Genomic DNA, 26,543 nt, shown 5'->3' with positions numbered 1-26,543 from the left:
GGGGGGAGGGGTATTCCTCCCAGCGACTGACCCCCCTCCCCCCGTACCGTACAGAGAGAGACCCTTCTGTCTCTGCACCATGGTATAGGAGAGCAATAGACAGGCATGGAGGTCACGTGTTATGCTGAGGACCTCCCCGCCCCCTCCGTACAGGATAACTGAACTCCTCCCATCACTGGGGAGGCGGGGCGGAGCTACAGCGCGTTTACTACGTGATTGGCTAGGGGGAGGCGGGATGTTTTTTCGTTGTTCCTGTGTCTCCGCCCCCTGCTGCGTTCCTCCCCCGATGACATCACTTCCTGGAGGCCGCCATCTTGTCTGTGTGTCTGATCAGCTCCGCCCTCCTCACCCGCCGAGACATGGCCGGAACTACCGACAGCCGGGTGAGTCCTCCGCCCTCCTACCGATCGTTATCCGTCCTCCGTGTGTACCCCTCCCCCCCCCCCCCCACCGCCACCGATACTCCGCTACACAACCCGTCCGATCCACCCCCCCCTATATATACCCCGAGCTGTATATATCCCCCAATATATACCCCTCCCCCCATATCCCCCAATATATCCCACCTGACACCCCCCAATATACACCCCTGACACCCCCTCCTCAATATACACCCTGACCCCCCCCCCATATCCCGCTTACACCCTTCCCCCACTGATCCCCCAATATATACCCCTTACCCATATCCCCCTGACACCCCCGCTCCCCCAATATGCACCCCTCACCCCCAATATACACCCCTCATCCCCCTGACACCCCCCAATATACACTCTGCCCCCCATACACCCCTCCCCCACTGATCCCCCCCCAATATATCCCCCTGAGACCCCGCAATGTACACCCCTCCCCCCCAATGTGCACCCCTGAGACCCCTCACCCCCCAATATACACCTATCTGTATACATCTCCCCTCCCCCCAATATATACACATCCCACCCCCCATATATATATATATATCTATATCCCATCCCCCCAATATATATAATACACACTCCCATCCCCCCCAGTATTCGGACGGTCAGTTCGGGGAGATCTCTTCCTCCTCCTCTGATCAGAGAACATTTATATCTGATGTCTCCGATAATCATCTTCATCTTCATCGGACTTCCCTGGAGGAGAGCGATGATCTCCTAAGTGGACGGTTTAGGGGGTGTGGCCTCTGATGATCCATCGCGGGAGTGATGTCATCACGGCTCCGGCCAATCACAGCCCAGAGCCCACAACTCCGGAAGGAAGATGTCCGCCCCCTCACCGGGCACCACTGCGGGGTCTTCATTCTAAGGTAAGTATTTCATAATGTGCTAGTACACAACGCACGCTAGCACATTATGCCAATGTCTCGCAGGATTTTTTTTCCAGCGGTTTCCTACCTACCGCTATATCACATGATCAGCTGTCAGCCAATGACAACCCATCACAGAAGTAAACACACGCTGAGTATCAGATTATTTTTTCTCCTCACAATCAGCATGAGAATAAAGAAAAGATGGTAACCAGCTTCTGTTCCACGTATACCAGTGCCAATAACGCCGCTCCAGTGCCTATCAATAACGCCGCTCCAGTGCCTATCAATAACGCCGCTCCAGTGCCTATCAATAACGCCGCTCCAGTGCCTATCAATAACGCCGCTCCAGTGCCACCTCACCAGTGCCTATCAACACCACACCACTGCCTATCAATAACGCCGCTCCAGTGCCTATCAATAACGCCGCTCCAGTGCCTATCAATAACGCCGCTCCAGTGCCTATCAATAACACCGCTCCAGTGCCACCTCACCAGTGCCTATCAACACCACACCACTGCCTATCAATAACGCCGCTCCAGTGCCTATCAATAACGCCGCTCCAGTGCCTATCAATAACGCCGCTCCAGTGCCTATCAATAACGCCGCTCCAGTGCCCATCAATAACGCCGCTCCAGTGCCACCTCACCAGTGCCTATCAACACCACACCACTGCCTATCAATAACGCCGCTCCAGTGCCTATCAATAACGCCGCTCCAGTGCCTATCAATAACGCCGCTCCAGTGCCTATCAATAACGCTGCTCCAGTGCCTATCAATAACACCGCTCCAGTGCCCATCAATAACGCCGCTCCAGTGCCCATCAATAACGCCGCTCCAGTGCCCATCAATAACGCCGCTCCAGTGCCCATCAATAACGCCGCTCCAGTGCCCATCAATAACGCCGCTCCAGTGCCCATCAATAACGCCGCTCCAGTGCCCATCAATAACGCCGCTCCAGTGCCCATCAATAACGCCGCTCCAGTGCCTATCAATAACGCCGCTCCAGTGCCTATCAATAACGCCGCTCCAGTGCCACCTCACCAGTGCCTATCAATAACGCCGCTCCAGTGCCACCTCACCAGTGCCTATCAATAACGCCGCTCCAGTGCCTATCAATAACGCCGCTCCAGTGCCTATCAATAACACCGCTCCAGTGCCTATCAATAACGCCACTCCAGTGCCACCTCACCAGTGCCTATCAATAACCGCTCCAGTGCCCATCAATAACGCCGCTCCAGTGCCCATCAATAACGCCGCTCCAGTGCCTATCAATAACACCGCTCCAGTGCCTATCAATAACGCCGCTCCAGTGCCTATCAATAACACCGCTCCAGTGCCTATCAATAACGCCGCTCCAGTGCCTATCAATAACGCCGCTCCAGTGGCTATCAATAACGCCGCTCCAGTGCCACCTCACCAGTGCCTATCAATAACGCCGCTCCAGTGCCACCTCACCAGTGCCTATCAATAACGCCGCTCCAGTGCCTATCAATAACACCGCACCAGTGCCACCTCACCAGTGCCTATCAATAACACCGCACCAGTGCCGCCTCACCAGTGCCTATCAATAACACCGCACCAGTGCCGCCTCACCAGTGCCTATCAATAACACCGCACCAGTGCCGCCTCACCAGTGCCTATCAATAACACCGCTCCAGTGCCTATCAATAACGCCGCTCCAGTGCCACCTCACCATTGCCTATCAATAACACCGCTCCAGTGCCTATCAATAACGCCGCTCCAGTGCCTATCAATAACGCCGCTCCAGTGCCTATCAATAACGCAGCTTCAGTGCCACCTCACCAGTCCCTATCAATAACGCCGCTCCAGTGCCTATCAATAACACCGCTCCAGTGCCTATCAATAACGCCGCTCCAGTGCCTATCAATAGCGCCGCTCCAGTGCCTATCAATAGCGCCGCTCCAGTGCCTATCAATAGCGCCGCTCCAGTGCCTATCAATAACGCCGCTCCAGTGCCTATCAATAACGCCGCTCCAGTGCCGCCTCACCAGTGCCTATCAATAACGCCGCACCAGTGCCGCCTCACCAGTGCCTATCAATAACACCGCACCAGTGCCGCCTCACCAGTGCCTATCAATAATGCCGCTCCGGTGCCACCGCACCAGTGCCTATCAATAACACTGCACCAGAGCCGCCTCACCGGTGCCTATCAATAGCGCCTCGATAGCACCTCACCGATGCCTATCAATAACGCCTCACCAGTACTGCCTATCAATAACGCAAACCAGTGCCACCTCTCATCAGTGCCCATCAATGCTGCTAAGTGCCCATCAGTGCCGCAAACCAGTGCTCATCAGTGAAGGAGAAAAATTACCTGTTTACATATTTTTTTCTAACATACTATAAAACATTTTTGTAAAGTTAGCCCAATTTTTTTATTTTTTTTTTATATTGTGAAAGATAATGTTACACCGAGTAAATTGATACCCAACACGTCACACTTCAAAATGGCTTTTACCCTTAAAAATCTCCATAGGCGACGTTTAAAAACATTCTACAGGTTGCAGGTTTTGAGTTACAGAGGAGATCTTACAGAGAATTATTGTTCTCACTCGACCGATCGCGGCGATACCTCACATGTGTGGTTTGAACATTGTTTACACGGGGGGGGGGGGTGGGGGGGGTTTCGGCGGCGCCCCCTTATTTATTTTAACACCATCTGTTTTGGGTCACTTTTATGCTCTTTAATGTGAGATGGGGGGGGGGGGGGGGTGTCAAAAAGACCTCACATCTCATATTTACACTTAAAAGCAATAATAATAAAAAGAAAAAAAAGTCCCTTTTTCCGGCCGTTGGGCGGAAGTGACATTTAACCACTTCCCGACCAGCGCACGTCAGCAGAATGGCATATTGGCGTACAGGTACGTCCATTTGTATTTGCCGCCCTTCCATCTCGTGCGCGCCGGCGTGCTCGCGTGCCGGACGGGACCCCCGTGAGTCGGGTCGTGGGTCCCCGCGGACTCTATCGCCGCGGGGATACCCACAATCATTTCACGGGGAGATACTGATGTAAACAGCATCTCCCCATTCTGCCTAGCAACAAGTGACACTGATCTCTGCTCCCTGTGACTGGAGCAGAGATCATTGTTCACTAACACATAGCCACGCCCCCCACAGTTAGTAACACGCCCCTAGGACACACTTATCCCCTACACTGCCACCCACTGCTTAACCTCTTCACTGCCAGTGTCATTTACACAGGAATCACTGAATTTATATAGCACTGATTGCTGTATAAATGACAATGGTCCCAAAAATGTCCGATGTGTCCGCCATAATGTCGCAGTCACAATAAAAATCGCTGATCGCCGCCATTACTAGTAAAAAAATAATAATAAAAATGCCATAAATCTATCCCTTATATTGTAAACGCTATAACTTTTGCGCAAACCAATCAATCGCTTATTGGGGTGGGAGGTCGGGAGGGGGGTGGTCTGCGGCGGGGTGGGAGGTCGGGAGGGGGGTGGTCTGCGGCGGGGTGGGAGGTCGGGAGGGGGGTGGACTGCGGCGGGGTGGGAGGTTGGGAGGGGGGTGGTCTGGGGTGGGAGGTCGGGAGGGGGGTGGTCTGCGGCGGGGTGGGAGGTCGGGAGGGGGGTGGACTGCGGCGGGGTGGGAGGTCGGGAGGGGGGTGGTCTGCGGCGGGGTGGGAGGTCGGGAGGGGGGTGGTCTGCGGCGGGGTGGGAGGTCGGGAGGGGGGTGGACTGCGGCGGGGTGGGAGGTCGGGAGGGGGGTGGTCTGCGGCGGGGTGGGAGGTCGGGAGGGGGGTGGTCTGCGGCGGGGTGGGAGGTCGGGAGGGGGGTGGACTGCAGCGGGGTGGGAGGTCGGGAGGGGGGTGGTCTGCGGCGGGGTGGGAGGTCGGGAGGGGGGTGGACTGCGGCGGGGTGGGAGGTCGGGAGGGGGGTGGACTGCGGCGGGGTGGGAGGTCGGGAGGGGGGTGGTCTGGGGTGGGAGGTCGGGAGGGGGGTGGTCTGCGGCGGGGTGGGAGGTCGGGAGGGGGGTGGACTGCGGCGGGGTGGGAGGTCGGGAGGGGGGTGGTCTGCGGCGGGGTGGGAGGTCGGGAGGGGGGTGGTCTGCGGCGGGGTGGGAGGTCGGGAGGGGGGTGGACTGCGGCGGGGTGGGAGGTCGGGAGGGGGGTGGTCTGCGGCGGGGTGGGAGGTCGGGAGGGGGGTGGTCTGCGGCGGGGTGGGAGGTCGGGAGGGGGGTGGACTGCAGCGGGGTGGGAGGTCGGGAGGGGGGTGGTCTGCGGCGGGGTGGGAGGTCGGGAGGGGGGTGGACTGCGGCGGGGTGGGAGGTCGGGAGGGGGGTGATCTGCGGCGGGGTGGGTCTGTGGTGGGTTGGGAGGTCGGGGGGGGGGGTCTGTGGCGGGCTGGGAGGTCGGGAGGGGGGGGTCTGTGGGAGGGGGGTCTGTGGCAGGGTAGGAGGTTCGGGGGGTAGGGGGGTCTGTAGCAGGGTCGGACCTTTGTGACGTAGCAGTCGGAATATCCCATCTGCCCCACATGAACACAGCAGCAGTAGTATACTCAGAGGAAGACTGGGAAGGGACCTGTCAGATTGCCTGGCACAGACCCCGCCCCCTGCACTTCACTGCGCATGCATGTGATGGAGGACTGCTTGGAGCGGCTGTCCTGAGTCCTTCTGATGTGTGGCGTGTCCTGGAGGCCGATGGCTGTGTCATCCTAAGAACACGCAGGTGACCCCCTCCCCCCCCCCCCCACTAACTGCTCTTCTGTTTTGCAGGACCCCATCACATTCGACGATGTTGCCATTGTCTTCTCGGGGGAAGAGTGGGAGATGCTCAGTGACCAGCAGAGGACGCTCTATATGGAGGTGATGAAGGAAAACTACGAACATTTCATCTATTTAGGCAAGTCAACATTTCATCGACCTTCAGAGGGTCCAATGGGAGGAGTCGGAGGGTTTTCTGCTTCTTACATCAATTCTGTTCTCTTTACAAACCTTCGGGGTTCTCCTGTCCGGTAGCTCCTCCCCCTTCCCCAGTGTGTGCCGTGTCTGTAGAGCAAACAGGTACAGCGCATCCAGAAAGTATTCACAGCGCTTCACTTTTTCCACAATTTATGTTACAGCCTTATTCCAAAATGGATTAAAGTCATTATTTTCCTCAAAATTCTACAAACATTTCTCCATAATGACAACGTGAGATAAGTTTGTTTGACATCTCTACAAATTTATAAAAAAAAGGGAAAAACAATCCCGTGTACATAAGTGTCGCAGGCTCCTCCCATGTACAGGACTTGAGGCTGTAATTGGTGCCAAAGGAATGTCACCAAAGTATTGAGCAATGGCTGTGCTACTTATGTGCGTGGGAGGAGCCCGTGGCGCTTGTGTGCGTGGGAGGAGCCCGTGGCGCTTGTGTGCGTGGGAGGAGCCCGTGGCGCTTGTGTGCGTGGGAGGAGCCCGTGGCGCTTGTGTGCGTGGGAGGAGCCCGTGGCGCTTGTGTGCGTGGGAGGAGCCCGTGGCGCTTGTGTGCGTGGGAGGAGCCCGTGGCGCTTGTGTGCGTGGGAGGAGCCCGTGGCGCTTGTGTGCGTGGGAGGAGCCCGTGACGCTTGTGTGCGTGGGAGGAGCCCGTGGCGCTTGTGTGCGTGGGAGGAGCCCGTGACGCTTGTGTGCGTGGGAGGAGCCCGTGGCGCTTGTGTGCGTGGGAGGAGCCCGCGACTTGTGTACATGGATTTTTTTTTTTTCCTTTAATAAATTTGCAAAGATTTCAAACTTTTTTCATGTTGTCATTATGGGGGATTGTTTGAAGAATTTTGAAGAAAATTTAATTATCTATTATGGAATAAGGCTGAAACTAGAGCTGCACGATTAATCGTTAAGAATTGAAATTGCGATCTTTTCCTTTCCCGATCTTCAAAACAGCATGTCATGATTCTTTCTAACGAGTGCAGAGAGTTCTCACAGCTGAAAGGAAAAAAAAATAATCCAGGCAGGTGGCAAGTTCACAACATGTGAATAAGTAGAAACAAAGTATATGTTCTGTAAATGAGGGAAGTTTAACCATTTAACCACTTCAATACCGGGCATTTACACCCCCTTCCTGCCCAGACCAATTTTCAGCTTTCAGCACTCTCATAGTTTGAATGCCGATTGCTCAGTCATGTAAAATTGTATTTTTTTTTTTTTCATACAAATAGAGATCTCTTTTTGTGGTATTTAATCACCACTGTTGTTTTTTTTGGGGTGTTTTTTTTTTTTTTTTTTTTTTGTGACGTGAAATTTTGGGGGGAAAAGGTTTTATTTATTTTTTTAGTTTGTTTTTTTTTTTTTTTTTTTTTTTTAGTTTTTTATGATAAAAGTTTTTGCAAATAAGTCTTTTTTTTTAGTTTTTTTTATTTAATTTTTTTTGTTCATAAATATGGGCCAAAATTTATACTGCTACATGTCTTTGGTAAAAATAACCCAAATGAGTGGATATTATTTGGTCTCTGTGAAAGTTAGTCTACCATCTATAGTGCAAATCATTGAAAATTGATCACACCTGATGCACTGACGGCCGATCTCATGTCTTGAGGCTCTGAAATGTCAGGGAAGTACAAATACCCCCCAAATGACCCCTTTTTTGAAATGTAGACAGTACAAGGTATTTAGAAACTTGCATGGTGAGTTTTTTTTTTTTGAAGTTGTATTTTTTTCCCACAATTCTTGGGAAAATTAAGAATTTTTTTCATTTTCACTAAATTGTCATAACAAGTCATTTCTCACATGCATACTTCCAATTACACCCCAAAATACAGTGTCTGCTACTCCTCCCAAGTATAGCGATACTAAATGTGTGGGACTTTTACACAGCCTGGCCACATACAGAGGCCCAACATGCAGGGAGCACCTTCAGGCGTTCTAGGAGCATAAATTACACCTCTAATTTCCTAATGACCTATTACATTTGTGAAGGCCCTGGAGCCCCAGGGCAGTGGAATTACCCCAAAAAAATTGCCCCATTTTGGAAAACAAACACCCCAATGTCTATTCTATATAAGGCATTGAGTCTCTTGAACAGTTAATTGTTTCACACAAGTCTTCAGAAAACTTGGAAAGAAAATGAAAATCCTTTTTTCTTTTTTTTTTTTTTTTGCACAAAGTTGTCAATTTATAAGATATTTCTAACACATAGCATGTATATAGCAAAAAATTACACCCCAAAACACATTGTTACTCTTCCTGAGTACGGCGATACCACATGTATGAGACTTTTACACAGCCTGGCCACATACAGAGGCCCAACATTGAAGTAGTACCTTCAGGCGTTCTACGAGCAAAAATCACACATCTCATTTCATTCCTACCTATCACACTTTTGAAAGTCCTGGAGCACCAGGACAGTGCAATTACCCACAAAATTACCCAATTTTGGAAAGAAAACACCCCAACGTGTATTCTATGAGACATGGGCTGCAGATGGGTACTCTGATGGCCCGGTGTCAGGTACTCGGGTACTCTGATGGCCCGGTGTCAGGTACTCGGGTGCTCTGATGGCCCGGTGTCAGGTACTCGGGTACTCTGATGGCCGGTGTCAGGTACTCGGGTACTCTGATGGCCCGGTGTCAGGTACTCGGGTACTCTGATGGCCCGGTGTCGGTACTCGGGTACTCTGATGGCCCGGTGTCAGGTACTCGGGTACTCTGATGGCCCGGTGTCAGGTACTCGGGTACTCTGATGGCCCGGTGTCAGGTACTCGGGTACTCTGATGGCCCGGTGTCGGTACTCGGGTACTCTGATGGCCCGGTGTCAGGTACTCGGGTACTCTGATGGCCCGGTGTCAGGTACTCGGGTACTCTGATGGCCCGGTGTCGGTACTCGGGTACTCTGATGGCCCGGTGTCAGGTACTCGGGTACTCTGATGGCCCGGTGTCGGTACTCGGGTACTCTGATGGCCCGGTGTCAGGTACTCGGGTACTCTGATGGCCCGGTGTCAGGTACTCGGGTACTCTGATGGGTGATGACAGGTCCTCTATATTGGGGGAGGAGAATCAGGGTGGATTGGTGTACACTGTAAGCGGTAACGAGATGTTACCGCAATCTCCTCACACACGATCTATTTGTGTGTGTGTGTGTGTGTGTGTGTGTGTGTGTATATATATATATATATATATATATATATATATATATATATATATATATATATATATATATATATGTATGTATGTATGTATGTGTGTGGAAAAAGTGAAGTGCTATGAATACTTTCCGTATGCACTGAATGTCTGTGGAGCGGTCAAGTGTTCAGACGCAACAAATATGGCAGATTATATTATGTACTCATCTCTTCTATCTCCCGGTTTTTCCCTCTCAGGGTTGAAGGTCCCCATCATTCTGTCGTGGCCACAGCACAACAATAAGGTTGCCAGTGAGACGGTGGCCCAGAAATCGCCTGAACCCACCAATCGTGAAGGTATGAGGTTTTACGAACATCTTCAACTGATTGTTTTATGAATAGTTCTGGGGGCATGGACACCAGTGGTGGGTCCCTGTTCCTCCCCACTGACACCAATGGTGGGTCCCTGTTCCTCCCCACTGACACCAGTGGTGAGTCCCTGTTCCTCCCCACTGACACCAATGGTGGGTCCCTGTTCCTCCCCACTGACACCAATGGTGGGTCCCTGTTCCTCCCCACTGACACCAATGGTGGGTCCCTGTTCCTCCCCACTGACACCAATGGTGGGGGCACTATTATAGTCACCAAGGGGTATGTCGGGGGCAAGGGATTAGCCTAAGGGCACATGCCTGAAGGACTAAACTACTCTTGGACCTGGAAGGACTCGCAGACAGCCCTCCACTTTCAGAAGTGGAGGTGCACCTTCCTGCAGAAAGTTTGTCAGGCTTAGCCAGTTTCTGAATCAAAGCCTTGTTAGCTGCCTGAACGTCGGGCTCTGGGGTCCTAGGGCACCCATCACAAATATAAGCAAAAACCTCCTGTGTTTAGGCAGGAGCATACTCTGGCTTCCCGTGGCATCCATTCAGGTGGTATCTAGTGCAGTTCCAAAGAAACAACATCCCTTGAAAGGTCAGTCGGTGGCTCTATGGAAAGGACATCGCTGTGCCATTATCTTGACCCAAGTGCTCGATCTGCCCATCTGTATTGACAGCATGAAGTACAGCAGTTTGGATGCTTGTTACAGGCCAACACAACTAAAACCTGAAGTTTCAGGTACACCTGTACCGAAGGCTTCATTAAACATTGGTTCACCCCTTTGGTGAAGAGTTCCTTCTTAAGGGATCCAACAATTTCTGCCATGGTTTGACTGACCGATTTAAGGTCACAGCTAAAACAGGATGCTGTCATAGCATACTAGGATTTAAGGATAGATTCTAAATGCCTGTCGGTATGAGGTAAACATTCTTTCTACCTGCCTTGTGGTTTTTCTTTTAAGATTGGTCACTAGTGGATCCACAGTACGTGTAAACCACATTCCTTTGGGCCATATAATGTACAAAATATCTGTTTGGAGTGGGATGACCCTATTACCACCATTATTGGTAGAGTTAATTAATCATGAACCTCAAAGGACAAGACTGATGTTGGATGAGAGGACCGGGCTCACAATTGGCATTCCAAAGGTGTTCTGTAGGGTTGAGGTCAGGACACGCCCATTCCTCCACACCAAACTGGTCAAACCATTTTTGGGGTTGTCGCCTCTGTGACTTTAACATTCTCCACTCTTCTGGGAGGACTTTGACAGATTTTGAAGGGTATCTGTGGGAATTTGTCTTATCAGTTAAGTCGGGAAATGATGTTGGGGCGAGAAGACCTGGCTTACATGTTGGGTGCCAAAAAAGACCTGGTGAAAACAGTGTTCCAATTCATCCCAAAGGTGTTCTGTAGGGTTGAGGTCAGGGCTCTGTACAGGACACTCAAGCTCCTCCACATCACACTGGGCAAACAATGTCTTTATGAAGATGTTGGTTGAGAAGACCTGGCTCATTCCATTTTGTCCCAAAGGTGTTCTTGTAGGCTTGAGGACAGCACTCTGAAACCCACTTGAGTTCCTCCACATCAAATTGGTCAAACCATATCTTTATGGAGTTGGCTTTGTAGACAAGGGCAAAGTCATGCAGGAACAGCAGAAGGGTCTTTCCCCTCACCCAAACAGGACAAGGTTGGAAGTTCATAGTTGTCTAAAATGTATTTTTTATGCTGTAGGATTAACCGTACACGTCACTGAAAACACCCAAACTCAGTCATTTGAAGGGGAGTGGTTGCATATACTTGGTGTGGTGATAGGCGCCCATAAATATTCAGCCATATAGTGCAGGGATGTGCAATTGGCGGACCTCCAGCTGTTGCAAAACTACAAGTCCCATCATGCCTCTGGGTGTTGTGCTTGTGGCTCTCAGTCTTGCTATGCCTCATGGGAGTTGTAGATCTGCAACAGCTGGAGCTCCGCTATTTGGATATCCATGATATAGTGTAATCATGAAAAATAAGATGGCACTCATAAATATTTGGCCATATGGTGTAATCCTGTAAAAAAAAAAAAGATGGCGCCCTATAGTGTAATTTTGGAAAACAATATGGCGGTCTAATCGCGTAAAACAAGAGTGCACCCATAAATATTTGACTGTATGGTGTAATCATGTAAAGAAAGATGGCGCCATGTAATCATGTAACGAAAGATGGCGCCATGTAATCATGTAAAGAAAGATGGCGCCATGTAATCATGTAAGGAAAGATGGCGCCATGTAATCATGTAAGGAAAGATGGCGCCATGTAATCATGTAAGGAAAGATGGCGCCATGTAATCATGTAAGGAAAGATGGCGCCATGTAATCATGTAAGGAAAGATGGCGCCATGTAATCATGTAAGGAAAGATGGCGCCATGTAATCATGTAAGGAAAGATGGCGCCATGTAATCATGTAAAGAAAGATGGCGCCATGTAATCATGTAAAGAAAGATGGCGCCATGTAATTATGTAAAGAAAGATGGCGCCATGTAATTATGTAAAGAAAGATGGCGCCATGTAATTATGTAAAGAAAGATGGCGCCATGTAATCATGTAAAGAAAGATGGCGCCATGTAATCATGTAAAGAAAGATGGCGCCATGTAATCATGTAAAGAAAGATGGCGCCATGTAATCATGTAAAGAAAGATGAACTTCAGAGGCTTAAATGGTTATCTGTTAACCTCTTCCATTTGTGTTTGACAGATCCTACAGCCAATCACTTGAAAGAGAAGGAGCCACAAGAAGAGCCAAAAGAGCCACAAGAGGAGCCAAAGGAGTCCTTTAGCCATCCTGGGAATGGAGCCATTAAAAGAACCTCCAAGAGGGTTCGATTTAGTAAAAACTTAGAGGAGCGGAGCCAGGACTCGATCAGTAAGGATGAAAATAAGGATCGTCCTCCCGCGCACACCAGAAACCTCAGAGAGCGCAAACAGTACTACTGCCAGCACTGTGAAAAATGCTTCAACTATAGCTCGGCGTTGGAAGCTCACCTCCGTGTGCACAGCGGGGACAAACCACACAAGTGTGACGACTGCCATCAGTCCTTCAGTTACAAGTCTGAGCTGATCGTGCACCGCAGGAAACACTCCAAGTCACCCAAGGGTGTGAAAAATCAACCTCCCACCAAAGCTGCCCCTCCCACCAAAGCTGCCCCTCCCACCACGGCTGCGCCTGAAGAATCCACGGCGCATCCAACCACAAGTATCAACGGGACCTCAGAGGCCACCAAAACCAGCGCTGAACGTGTCACGAGCCCCGTTTCCCAGCCAGTGCCGAGCTCACAGCCGAGCACTAGCAGCGGCATTCCCTCCAGCCTCCCTCAAAAAGACAGCGAGAAGCCTCTTAAATGCAATTACTGTGAGAAAAGGTTTAATGACAGGTCAATATTGGAAGCCCACCATCGAATCCACACCGGGAAGCTGGCCTACCCTTGTACGATGTGTGACATGAGTTTTTCCAAACCCTCGTTGCTGGCGGCTCACAACAACACGCACAAGGAAGGCAAGCCTTTCCAGTGCGATCAGTGTGACAAGAACTTCAACGACGAGTCCCTCCTGGTGGCCCATAAGAGGACCCACACCGGCGAGAAGCCCCACAAGTGCAGCCACTGCAACAAATGGTTCCCCAACCGCAACAGCCTGGTGGAACACGAAGAGTGCCACCTGAAACCCAAGCCGTTCAAGTGCCGGCACTGCGAGAAGAGCTTCAACGACAAGACCTTGCTCGCCACCCACGAGGGCGTGCACACAGACACCAAACCCTTCAAGTGCACTCAGTGCAACGAGAGCTTCTTCCTGAAGACGCAGCTGCAGGCCCACCAAGCCAACCATGGCCCAGATAAACCTTACCCGTGCAACCAGTGCGAGAGGAGCTTCAACAAGAAAGAGACACTCTTGGCTCACATCCGGGTGCATAACGTGCAGAGCCTGCAAGTGCAGAAGAAGATTAAACCATGAGTCAACCAGGTGTCCCCAATTATGATATAAAGAACACTTTGCAAGATCAGCTTCTTTCTACAAAATGACGCGGGAGATGCGGCATGAGGACCGCCATGGACCCAATATCCTTCAGGCGTTGACCTCCAATACACTGCCTTCTTTATTTCCCTGTGCATGGCTGCCTCTCGGAGCATCGGACACCTTTTTGCTTTATTGCTTTTTGTTTTCTTCTCCACAAAATGATTTTGCTAACAGGCGTTGGAATATTAACTCTTACACTTTCGTTGCCCTCCTTTGGAACCTCTGTCACCCTATAGATTCTGTAGGTATTGAGAAGTAGGTTTGAGGATTCTGGGATCACAAAGATTCAAGACTGGTCCTCCTGAGCTTTTTGTAGAGCCTCTTGTGTTAAACTCTGAGACTGAGGATTGTCTCTCTCGTTTGTTGACAGTCCGATATTAAAGAATAGATTTTTTTTTTTTTTTTTTTTTTTTTTTTTTTTTAGAGCATACGTAAAGGACATGTGTCTGTGCAGAAGATATGTAAAGAACACGTGTCGGTTCAGCATACGTAAAGGACATGTGTCTGTGCAGAAGAGCATACGTGCAGGACATGTGTTGGCACAGCATTACGTGCAGGATTTGTGCCGGAGCATGTCCCGGTGCAGCATTATGTGCAGGACTTATTCCGGAGCATGTCCCGGTGCAGCATCACATGCCGGAGAGTGTCCCGGTGCAGGATTACGTGCAGGACTTATTCCGGAGCATGTCCCGGTGCAGCATCACATGCTGGAGAGTGTCCCGGTGCAGAGTTACGTGCAGGACTTATTCCAGAGCATGTTCCGGTACAGTATCACATGCCGGAGAGTGTCCCGGTGCAGAATTACGTGCAGGACTTATTCCGGAGCATGTCCCGGTGCATCATCACATGCCGGAGCGTGTCCCGGTGCAGAATTACGTGCAGGACTTATTCCGGAGCGTGTCCCGGTGCAGCATTACGTGCATGGCGCGTGACGGCGCAGCATTACGTGCTGGAGCGTGTGTCTGTGCCTGAACGATGTGTCAGATCTCACCCTCTCCATGTAGGATGTATCATGTAGCACGCCATACAGTTAGCTTAAAGCCCCCCCCTCCAACCCAAAGTCGTCATCTTTTTAGGCAGGTTTGGGTGATAGCTGATTTGTTTTACGTCTTTAACCTTTTTTTTTTTTTTTTTTTTTTTTTAAGCACAGATTAAAGTCGATGTAAAACCAATCACTTAGGCCCCTTTCACACTTCTATGAGAGTCGCACGACTTGAAGTAATGTCTTTGTAATCTTGAGGTCTATGGACCTCGGGTCGCATCAAGGTTGGACCAAAGACCAAAGTAGTGCAGGGACTGCTTCGAAAGTAGCTGCTGCTTAAAGAACGGTTCTCATTGGGAAAACATGGGGTACGGCTTGTCATGCGAGTTTGCAGTCACAAGTCGCACAAGTGTGAAAGGGGCCTAAAATCTCAGACGTTTACCATAATGTATTTTTTTTTAAAATGAATTTTCAGTCTTTTTAAATTTTTGCTTTTAGTAAAATAGTACCCGGTGATCCTGCCTTGAAGGTTCTTGTTTTGGGCACTTCCTGTTATAAGGTGACAACGCTCTCTCACTGTTGTGCCCCTGCGTTGTCACGTACACACGGGCTTTGGATTGGAGACTACAAGAGGCCGTTGTGACACTCATCACCCGCCATCAGGAATCCCTTCCCGTGAAACGTCATGCAGCCATTGCTGGAGTCCATGTAGACGGGAAGTGGTGGCAGAAAGGCCACAGGGGAGGGACAGCACTGAGATGTAACAAAGAGTTTTTAAAGGATAAGTTCAGATTTGTCACATTTTACATGTTCCTCCAGATTTTAGGGACAGCAGGTGGGGGGCTCTTCTCACCAACGCCTGCTGTCACAAATTGAAAGTAGCGGGGCTGCGTCATTCATTCACAGTGGGTGAATAACTAAAAGTACCCCTAGCCGTTGCAGCTGCTGGCTTGGGTGCTGATGAACGCTCTAGGTAGTACATTGATCTTCTTGCTCTCACCCCTGGGATAGCGGGTTGGGGATCTTTTCCCTTCGCCCGCTGTGACACATTGAAAACAGTGGGGCTCCACCCAAAAGGCTGCGTCATTCAGTTTCCTGTGAATTAATGCCCACAAGTACCGCCAGCCATTGCAGCTGCCGGCTTGGGTAATGATGAGCGCTCTAGGTAGTCTACTTTATCTTCCTGCTCTCACCCTTGGTACGGCATGTGGGGGGATCTTCTCCCTGCGTCCGCTGTCACAATTTGAAAACGGTAGGGCTCCGCCCAAAAGGCTGCGTCATTAATTTACAATTTCCTGTGAATTAATGCCCACAAGTACCGCCAGCCATTGCAGCTGCCGGCTTGGGTGCTGATGAGCGCTCTAGGTAGTCAGTTGCTTTTTCTGCTCTCACCTATCTGCCGGCCTCTATGAGGTACAGGCAGACAGTCGTCCTGAGAGCATGCAGGAGCTGGACATTGCACCCATAATCTGCTGATTGTGGGTGCAATGCTCTGCAGGCTCCATAGGAAAAAAAAATTCAATTTTTTTTTTCCTGCACAAAAATGTGCATTTATTATTTTTTAACCTCTTCTTCACATCGGCCAAATGCATATATGCAGCCCTGTGTAAACCACTTACCGGCTGTTACCGGGAAGCTCCCAATGCATATTGGGGAGCTTTCCGATCTTGTGACAGCTAATCACAGTGGTCACATGACCCGAATGCCCACCTCCCTGCTTTTAGGACCCTTAAATGGTGGAACACGAGAAGGGGTTAAAAAAAGGTGAACTTATCCTTTAAAAAAAAAGCTAAAACCAGTATTTTATACAGGAAATGACATCACGAGGGGGAGGAGAGTTGGCTTTGTTTGGTTCTCTCATGTTTGATGTTCCTTCCCACCAGATAATTGTATTTCTTTTTTAGTGTGACCGGCCAGGCAGGCGAAGGCAGTAGTTGTGATCTGCTTGTACTATACATTTCAATATACAGCATCAGTATTCTGTTATAGTTTTTTGTTTTTTTTTATTGTCCAATATTGCTTTTTAAAGTGAAATGCACGCTGCAGCCTCGGGTCGCCCAGGTTCCGGGCGGTGACCTGGTTACCATTCCCAACCAGAACTAAATAATGAGCACACACTGTGTGAACGCTGACCGTCTTCTCTATTCATAAAAATATCGCCATAGACGCTGGCGACAGAAGATCTAACAAATCCTGCTGCTTGTGGTCATACCTGAGAAAGTGCCATTGGCACCACGAAACGTGTCGGACCTCCCCCCCCCTGTTCTATGCCGTGATAATAGAAGTTACGAACAGGAGCGCACACTGCGTGAACGCTGACCGTCTTCTCTATTCATAAAATATCACCATAGACGCTGGCGACGGAAGATCTATCAATCTTTCTGCTGCTTGTGGTGCTTCCCCTGAGAAAGTGTCATGCGCACCACAAAACGTGTTGGATATTCCCCCCCCCCCCCCTCTATGCCGTGATAATAGAAGTTACGAACGTGAGTGCACACTGCGTGATTACTGACCGTCTTCTCTATTCGTAAAATATCACCATAGACGCTGGGGACAGAAGATCTAACAAATCCTGCTGCTTGTGGTCATACCTGAGAAAGTGCCATTAGCACCACGAAACGTGTCGGACCTCCTCCCCCCCCCCCCCTGTTCTATGCCGTGATAATAGACGTTACGAAGATGAGCGCACACTGCGTGATCGCTGACCGTCTTCTCTATCTAAAATATCACCCTAGACACCGAGGAGACGGAAGCTCCAAGTAACATGATGCTGCTTGTGGTCATTACTGAGAAAGTGCTGAGTGGCACGAAAACGCGTCGGACCTCCTCTTCCCTGTCCTATGCCAATGTTTATAGAAGGTAAGAACACGGTCAGCGCCCACTCACTGTGAACTTCCTCCTCCTCCACCACCTTGCCAGACTTTGAGTTTTGCCGAGTCTGAGGGAAGCGGCCTGAGCGGGTGTGACGCCAATAATGGAAACCGCACAAAGGCGTCATCAAAAATGCAATAAAGTCTTTGCGACGAAAACGCGCCGATATCTGGATGTTCTTCAAGGTGATCTGCACAAATGCTGCACTGTATTCATCATACATCATGAACCCCATTGGAGCTGGCCCTTTAAGGGCCTTAAAATGCTGAGAGGTGGGGCTTCTGGTCATGTGATTGGCAGTCACGGTGGTCACATGATCCGAAAAGCTCCCGATTTCAAGCGTCAATCGGGAGATTTCCATTAGCTATCGGTGGGGGGGGGGTATGTGCACGCTCTCAGCACAGCTCTAACTTGCACATTTACGGGCTCTCGGTGCCAAGGTCCACCACCTGAGAGGCCGCATATTTGCGCAGTGCTGAGAGGTTAATAGTCCATTCACACCACAGCGCTGTGCGCTACTCTGCATGTGTGGTCATAACCTGCTCTGTGTAATGGTTTTGCACAGAGCAGCCTCGTTCCTCCTATTTTTGGGTCGCCCCCCCACTGAATGCCCCCTATAGCAAGCCTCTTTCTTATGGGGGCACTCAATCAAGTTCTCTCCTGAGCCACGTTCCCGTAGATGGACATTGTCCATTCACACACCTGCTCTGTGTGGAACCCAGGTTTTTTTTTTTTAAACGCGTTGGCGCCAGCTGCCTGCTCATGCAGCTTCTCTGCGGGTGGTTCTTGGCACCAAACGGCCGCATATTTGCATGAATTGGTGTGAATACCGCTGTGCTGAGGGTATGCTCCCGGGCACAGTTACTGGCAGCTAACGGATAGCTAGTAGCGATTCGGGAGGTTTCCAATCATGTGACAGACAATCAGAGGTCACATCATAAACCTCGCCCCGCCTCCCAGCGTCCTAAACCCCTGAGGCCAGGGGCCTTAAACTGGTGGCCCCCCATCTGTTGTGGAACTACAAGTCCCATCATGCCGCTGCCTATGGGAGTCATGCTTGTAACTCAGTTTTGCCATTGTAATTCTGAAACAGCTGGAGAGCCACCAGTTTGAGACCCCTGCCTTAGGCCAGGGATGTGCAATTAGCGGACCTCCAGCTGTTGCAGAACTGCGATTCCCATGAGGCATAGCAAGACTCTGACAGCCACAAGCATGACACCCAGAGGAATGATGGGACTTGTAGTTTTGCAACAGCTGGAGGTCCGCTAATTGCATATCCCTGCTTTAGACCAGGGATCCTCAAACTACGGCCCTCCAGCTGTTGCAAAACTACACGTCCCATGAGGCATTGTAAAACTCTGACATTCACAGACAGGACTAGGCATCATGGGAATTGTAGTTCCTGAACAACTGGAGGGCCGTAGTTTGAAGACCCCTGCCTTAGAGGGTCGGGAGGCGCCAGCTCCAAGGGGTTAAGATAAACCTTGAGCCTTTAGAACCACTTTAAGCACAACGCATGTGAAAACGAGGCAGCCTGCGTTTACACGGTTCACTGCTCAGGACGCCGTGCAATGCAGCTCGCATGAATTAAGTATCTCAGCATAATAATAACCTTCATTGCTGAGCATTGCGGTACTGCGCAGATTGGGGTGAATGGCCTTTTGCCTCGGCTCACGCCGCTGCGACCCCATTGCTGTGCGATTTTTTTTTTTTTTTTTTTTTTGTGCAACTTTCATGCAACTGAGACTCAGTCGCACCAAAGTAGTTCAGGAACCTTTTTAAAAAGTTGCCGCAACTCGAGTCGCATTGATTGGCGCAGACACCTTTTTTTTTTTACTTGTCACGCGACTCTATGGGGGTTTATTTACTAAAACTGGAGAGCGCAAAATCCGGTGCAGCTCTGCATAGAAACCAATCGGATTCCAGCTTTTTTTTTTTTTTTTTTAATTAAAGCTCCATTGCACAAGCTGAAGTTACAAGCTGGCTGCCATGTGTCGCGCATCGCCCCATTGTGAACCCGGGGGGGGGGGGGGGGGGCTTAGCCCCACGTTCGAGCCAAATCCGACTTTGAAATCGTGCGACTTCAGTTGAAATCGCAATCCTTACCAAAGCCGCAGGTCACTGCGACTTCAGGTGTGACTTGGCTGACGCCTGTGCCACTTCATGCACACGTCAATGCAATTTGCACCTGTAATTGGCAAAAAATAGTGCAGGAATCTCTTCAAATTTAATGCAGCACCCCGCGGTCGGCGTCGCACCCCACGCTCGGCGTCGCACCCCACGCTCGGCATCGCACCCCACGGTCAGCGTCGCACCGCTTTGAACAGTTCTATTGCTGGTCAATAGGGTGGGACTTTTCCTATGATTCCCGCCTATCAAATCGCATTACAATTCACACCAGTGTGAACAGGGGCTTAATGTATAAGTACCTAAAATGTGACTTGCTCTCAGCCTCTTGTTCCTGTGTTTTGTACAGCAGAGCTCAGATTTGGAAAAGAAAAAGCAGCACAAGGCTCCAATCTGATGTGCTGCAATGTTCGTGTGCTAATAAAGAACATGCCGATAGGAGGAGAGAGCAGAGTGATGTAGAGATGAACTTCATGGCCAATCACAGGTGAGGGAGGTGATGAGACCCATTTTGGCGTTTTTTACTAAGCTGCAGCAGAGGAAGATCGGCTCTCCTGCCCTGCTGCACAGACAGGGCTGTACTGTGAGGCAGAGCTGTGTAAATCTCAGTAGTGGATGGACAAAAAAAATATACAAATTCTTTAGCAGGTAAAATAACGCTTTGTATGTATATATTTCATCTGTTTAGCTGTTTTTTTTTCCTGAAGTTTAGTTTTTAGCATCCATTCCTGATAAAATGTGGGCGGGTGCCAGGGCTGAAGTGGTGCCCCCGCATTGTTAAATCTCTGACCTGGCAGCAAAAAAAAATATCTGCGTTAGAGACCATCGGAGTCCCGACACCGGATTGTCACCTCGCCCTCCTTGTCCATTTTTATGTAGAATGCTGAATTCTCCAGGTTCTGCAGACTGCGGCCAGCAGGGGGCAGCGCTTCCATTGGGTAGAGTGGTGGCTGCAGCTCTGTCCCCGGTGGAGGTGACGGTGAGGACGGGGATGACGTGAGCCTAGAGCACCACGCATTTTTTTATTTTATTTTTTTCTGATTCAAACAACTTTATGAATAAAAATCCAGTAAAATAATTTTGTGTTTTTTTCAAGTTTTTCTTCAAATTTTAATTTTGTTGAAAAAAAAAAAAAGAGAAAAGAATTTTATACCCAATAAAAAAAAAAAAAAAAACGATCCTTCAGCTCCCATCCCTTCTCTTTCTGTTTGGCCTAAAAATACTCGAAGGCCCCAAAACTTTGGACTTTGTTATATGGAGCGACCCTTCAGAGAGGACCAGTCATCGATTCCGTGGAAGATTCCGATTATTAGAATTATTTGGGCGTCCCATTGAAATATTCGCACCTTCGTCTAGTGTTCTCGCTCCGTAATCCTAGTCACCGGAGGTCCCATAGTCACATTGCAGCACACGGGGATGGTCGTGTCAGGAGTAGGGATGAGCCCCGATGTTTGACTCGAACGCTGGGTGTGCGCCGAACGGCGAACCTAATGCGGTGTTCGCGGCAAATTCGAGAACGCACGTTGAAGTCTATGGGACACGGACATGAAAAAGTCCTCATTTTAAAGGCTTATATGCAAGTTATAAAAAAGTGTTTGGGGACCCGGGTCCTGCCCCAGGGGGACGTGTATCAAAGTGCCAAAAAAATATTTTTTTTTAAAAACGTCCTTTTTTTTTTTTTTCAGGAGCAATGATTTTAACCACTTCAGCCCCGGAAGGATTTACCCCCCCCCCCCTCCTTCCTGACCAGAGCACTTTTTGCGATTCGGCACTGCGTCGCTTTAACTGACAATTGCGCGGTCGTGCGACGTGGCTCCCAAACAAAATCAGCATCCTTTTTTTTTTTTTTTTTTCCCCACAGAGCTTTCTTTTGGTTGGTATTTGATAACCTCTGCGGTTTTTATTTTTCGCGCTAAACAAAAAAAGAGCGACAATTTTTGAAAAAAATATGCATTATTTTTTACTTTTTGCTATAATAAATATCCCCAAATATATTTAAAAAAAAAAAAAGTTTTCCCCTCGTTTAGGCCGATACATATTCTACATATTTTTGGTAAAAAAAAAATCGCAATAAGCGTTTGATTGGTTTGCGCAAAAGTTATAGCGTCTACAAAATAGGGGATAGTTTTATGGCATTTTTATTAATATATATACACATATATTTTTTTTTTTACTAGTAATGGCGGCGATCAGCGATTATTATTTTTTTTATTTTTTTTTATCGTGACTGCGCCATTTTGGCGGACACTTTTGACACATTTTTGGGACCATTGGTATTAAAGTGGAAGTAAACCCATCGATTTAAACAGTTTAAAAAAATGGCATGCTGGGAATGCTAACTGCACATTATCTGTGCTCTCAACCAAACTGTCAAACCATCCAATGGCTGATGTTATAATGGATCACATGTGCAGCACCATGGCAGCTGAAGATTAAACAGAGGCAAAGATGGCAGCTTCCGTGGATGAAAACGATAGGGGAGTTTACTTCCACTAATACAGGGATCAGTGCTATAAAATTGCATTGATTACTGTAAAAATGTCGCCGGCAGTGAAGGGGTTAAGTGTTCCTAGGGGAGTGTTTCTAACTGGGGGCGTGGCTGTGTGTGACACCATACCGATCGCTGCTCCCGGTGACAGGGAGCAGACGATCGGTGTCCTGTCACTAGGCAGAACGGGGAGATGCTGTTTACATCGGCGTTGCCCCTTTCTTGAGCTCCCGTGACACAATCGCGGGTATCGCCACGACGATCGAGTCCGCAGGGACCTGTGACCACAGTCACGGAGCTCTCGGCAGGCACGCACACGGCGGGAAATTCAGAGTAACGTACGGGTACGTTACTTTGCCCGGCCGTGCCATTCTGCCAACGTATGTACAGGAGTCGGTCGGGAACCGGTTAATAATGGTTAAAGGGGTTGTAAATCCTCGCGTTTTTTCACCTTTTAATGCATCCTCTGCATTAACCAGTTGCCGACCAGCTGGTGTCATACTGCGACAGGTCGGCACGATCCCGCGAGCCGTCGTAGCTGGACATCGGCTCCTTTTAAGTGGGATAGCAGAAGTGCGGGGAAGCCGATGCTCGTGACCGGTGGCCACGAGAGCGTACACACACACACAAATCCCTATTCTGTGAAGAGAGAGGGGGAGAGATCGTGAGTTCCTAATGGCTAGGAACCACGATCTGTCATCTCCCTCTAGATCAGGGGGCTTCAAACTATGGCTCTCCAGTTGTTCAGGCACTACAATTCCCAGTCATGTCTGCGAATGTCGGAGTTTTACAATACCTCATGGGATGTGTAGTTTCGCAACAGCTGGAGGACCGTAGTTTGAGGGTCCCTGCTCTAGACTGTCCCCTCCCCCCTACAGTTAGAATCGCACTCGAGGGTACACATTTAACCCCTTGATCGCCCCCTACTGTAAACCCCCTTCCCTGCAAGTGACATTTACAGAGTAATCCATGTATTTTTATAGCACTGATCGCTGTATAATTGTCAGTCATCCCAAAAATGTGTCCTGCATGTCGCAGTCGTGATAAAAAATCGCTAGCATTACTAGTAGAAAAAAAATATATATATATATATATATATAAATACCATAAATCTATCCCCTATCTTGTAGATGCTATAACTTTTGCGCAAACGAATCAATATACGCTTATTGCGATTTTTTTTTTTTTTTTCTTTTTCTTTTTTATTACCAAAAATATTTAGAAGAATACATATTGGCCTAAACTGAGAACAAAATTTTAGCTTTTTGTTAAAAAAAAAAAAAAAAAAATTGGGAATATTTATATTAAAAAAAAAGTACAATATATTATGGGGTTTTTTTTTTTTATCGCTTTTTTTTTTTTTGTTAATAGCTCAAAAAAATGAAAACCGCAGAGGTAATCAAATACCACCAAAAGAAAGCTCTATTTGTGGGGAAAAAAAGGACGGTGATTTTGTTTGGGTGCCGCATCGCACGACCGCGCAATTGCCAGTTAAAGCGACTTGGTTCCGAATCACAAATAGTGCTCTGGTCATTGAGCAATCAAATCGTCCGGGGCTGAAGTGGTTAAGGTGAAAAAACACCTGCCAGTAACCGTTCCCCCCCCCCCTCCCCCATATTTTACTTACCTGAGCCCTGGAGCTTAACCCGGCGGGGGCACACTGTCTCTGCCCGTGGATCTCGGCTCTTGATTGGATAGATTGATAGCAGCGCAGCCATTGGCTCCAGCTGCTGTCAATCAAATCCAGTGACTCTGGTGGCAAGGCCAAATCATACATTCGGTGGCTATGGACATCGAATGCTGGACTCAGGAGCCCGCCCGTGAGGTAACCCCCATTGGGAGAGCGCTTCTCTTTGGGGATTATCTGATGTGGGGAGGAGCTGCCGGGGGACCCCAGAAGAGGATGAACGGGGCCACTCTGCAAATTAAGCTGCACAGTGGAGGTAAGTATGACATTTGTTATTTAAAAAAAAAAAAAATGAACCCTTACAATCACTTTAAAGTGAAACAATAAAAAGTGAAATATTCCTTTAAATATGGTGCCTGGGGGGGTGTCTATAGTATGCCTGTGAAGTGGCGCATGTTTCCCGTGTTTAGAACAGTCCCTGCACAAAATGACATTTCTAAAGGAAAAAAGTCATTTAAAACTGATCACAGCTGTAATGAATTGTCGGGTCTCGGCAATATAGATAAAACTCATTGATAAAAATGGCATGGGTCCCCCCCCCCCAGTCCATTACCCGGCCCTTTGGGTCTGGTATGAATATTAAGGGGAACCGCGAACCAAAAATTTAAAAGAAAAATTGCGTGGGGTTCCCCTGAAATCCACACCAGACCCTTATCTGAGCACGCAACCCGGCAGGCTGCAGGAAAAGAGCGCCCCCCCCCTCAACATGGGGGGGATGCTTTTGAGTCACTCCCAAAGCACCTTGTCCCCATGTTGATGGGGACAAGGGCCTCATCGCCATAACCCTTGCCCGCTGGTTGTGGAGGCTTGCGGTCGGGGGGCTTATCGGAATCTGGAAGCCCCCTTTAAGAAGGGGACCCCCAGAACCCGGTCCCCCGTATGTGAATTGGTAATGGATACATTGTACCCCTACCATTTTCACAAAAAAAAGTGGTAAAAATGACAGGAGACGCTTTGGGACAAGTCCTTTATTAACCACTTGCCACCCTATAACAGAAACACGGTGGCAAAGTGGTTTCAAAATCCTGACCGGACGTCATATGACGTGATCAGGATTTTGAGCCGGGGCGATTGTTGTTGCGGGGGGGGGGTCAGTCTGACACCCGGCAACTACGATCTCGGTAAAGAGTCTCCGACGGAGACTCTTTACCACGTGTTCAGCCGTGTCCAATCACGGCTGATCACAGTGTAAATAGGAAGAGCCGGTGATCGGCTTTTCCTCACTTGCGTCTGTCAGACGCGAATAGAGGAGAGCCGATCGGCTGCTCCTCTGACAGGGGGGTGCTGTGCTGATCGATTATCAGCGCAGCCCCCCCGAGGATGCCCACACTGGACCACTAGGGATGCCCAGCACAAGGTATGCCACCCTAGACCACCAGGGATGCCAGTCAGTGCCTACAATGGGCATCACTGATTGGCATCCATTAGTACAGTATAATACAATACAATGCTGCCTATCAGTGCCCATCCATGCCCATCTGTGCCACCTATCCATGCCCATCTGTACCGCCTATCCGTGCCAGCTATCAGTGCCAATTTGTGCCGCCCATCAGTGTCCATCAATGACACCTCATCAGTGCCACTTCATTGGTGCCCATCAGTGAAGGAGAAAACTTACTTATTTACAAAGTTTTGAAACTGAAACAAAAAAAAACATTTTTTTTCAAAATTTTCGGTATTTTTTTATTTGTTTAGCAAATAAAAACCGTAGAGGTGATCAAATACCACCAAAAGAAAGCTCTACTTGTGGGGAAAAAAATGATACAAATTTAATTTGGGTACAGTGTAGCATGACCGCGCAATTGTCATTCAAAGTGCGACAGCGCAGAAAGCTCAAAATTGGTCTGGGCAGGAAGGTGTTTAAGTGCCCCCCGGTATTGAAGTAGTTAAAAGATAAAAATGTCCCGCGATGTAGATCCATCTCACGCTGCCCGATGAACCGAAAATAAAACAAAATGCCGTAACAGCTCCGCCTCCTGCCGAGTGATGTCTCTTCTCGTGACAGCTGTTATATAGCTGAGGGCGGGGCCACTCGGTGACGTAAACGGGCCACTCGTTTACGTCACTTGGTGGGAGCATCCCATGGAGCTGTTGCAGCTTTTTTTGTCTTTTTTTTTCCAGCTCGTCGGGCGGTGTGAGATGGATTTACATTGTGGGACATTTTCTTTTTAAATCTCTTAACACCCCCTGCATAGTGGGGGTGCCGATGCTCATTGCTGGCAGTCGCAATTACCGCCAGCCATGTGCAATCGGGGGCACAAGAGGTGGAATAGGGACGCGCGCGTGTGTGTGTATGCACACATCCTAGTTCTGTGAGGAGCGGAGAGAGATCGTGAGTTCCTACGCGCTGGAAACCACGATCTCTCATCTCCTATAGTCCCCTCCCTGACAGTAAGAACACGCGAAGGAACACAGTTAACCCCTTGATCGCCCCCTACTGTTAATCCCTTCCCTGCCAGTGACATTTACATACTAATCAGTGCATTTTTATTGCACTGATCGCTGTATAAATGCCAATGGTCCCAAAAAAGTGTCCGATCTGTCCGCCGCAATATGGCAGTCCCGCTAAAAATCGCAGATAGTTTTATAGTATATATAATATAT

The 26,543-nt window shown here is 49.1% G+C and overlaps 1 protein-coding gene across 1 annotated transcript; it reads left to right on the top strand.

The window, feature by feature from the left end:
- The first annotated feature begins 290 nt into the window (after window positions 1–290).
- Window positions 291–20,842, top strand: LOC143997792 (uncharacterized). The gene is made up of 4 exons (XM_077493598.1): window positions 291–383; window positions 6,044–6,170; window positions 9,615–9,713; window positions 12,469–20,842. The coding sequence occupies exons 1-4, from the start codon at window positions 360–362 to the stop codon at window positions 13,719–13,721; spliced, it is 1,503 nt and encodes a 500-aa protein (XP_077349724.1). The 5' UTR covers window positions 291–359; the 3' UTR covers window positions 13,722–20,842.
- The last annotated feature ends 5,701 nt before the right edge of the window (window positions 20,843–26,543 follow it).

This window comes from Lithobates pipiens, unplaced genomic scaffold (genome assembly GCF_037356315.1).
Source record: "Lithobates pipiens isolate NorthernLeopardFrog02 unplaced genomic scaffold, aLitPip1_a1.2 Scaffold_19, whole genome shotgun sequence".
Lineage (NCBI taxonomy): Eukaryota > Metazoa > Chordata > Amphibia > Anura > Ranidae > Lithobates > Lithobates pipiens.
Note: the sequence above shows the minus strand (reverse complement) of the source record. Positions and strands in the feature narration are given on the sequence as shown.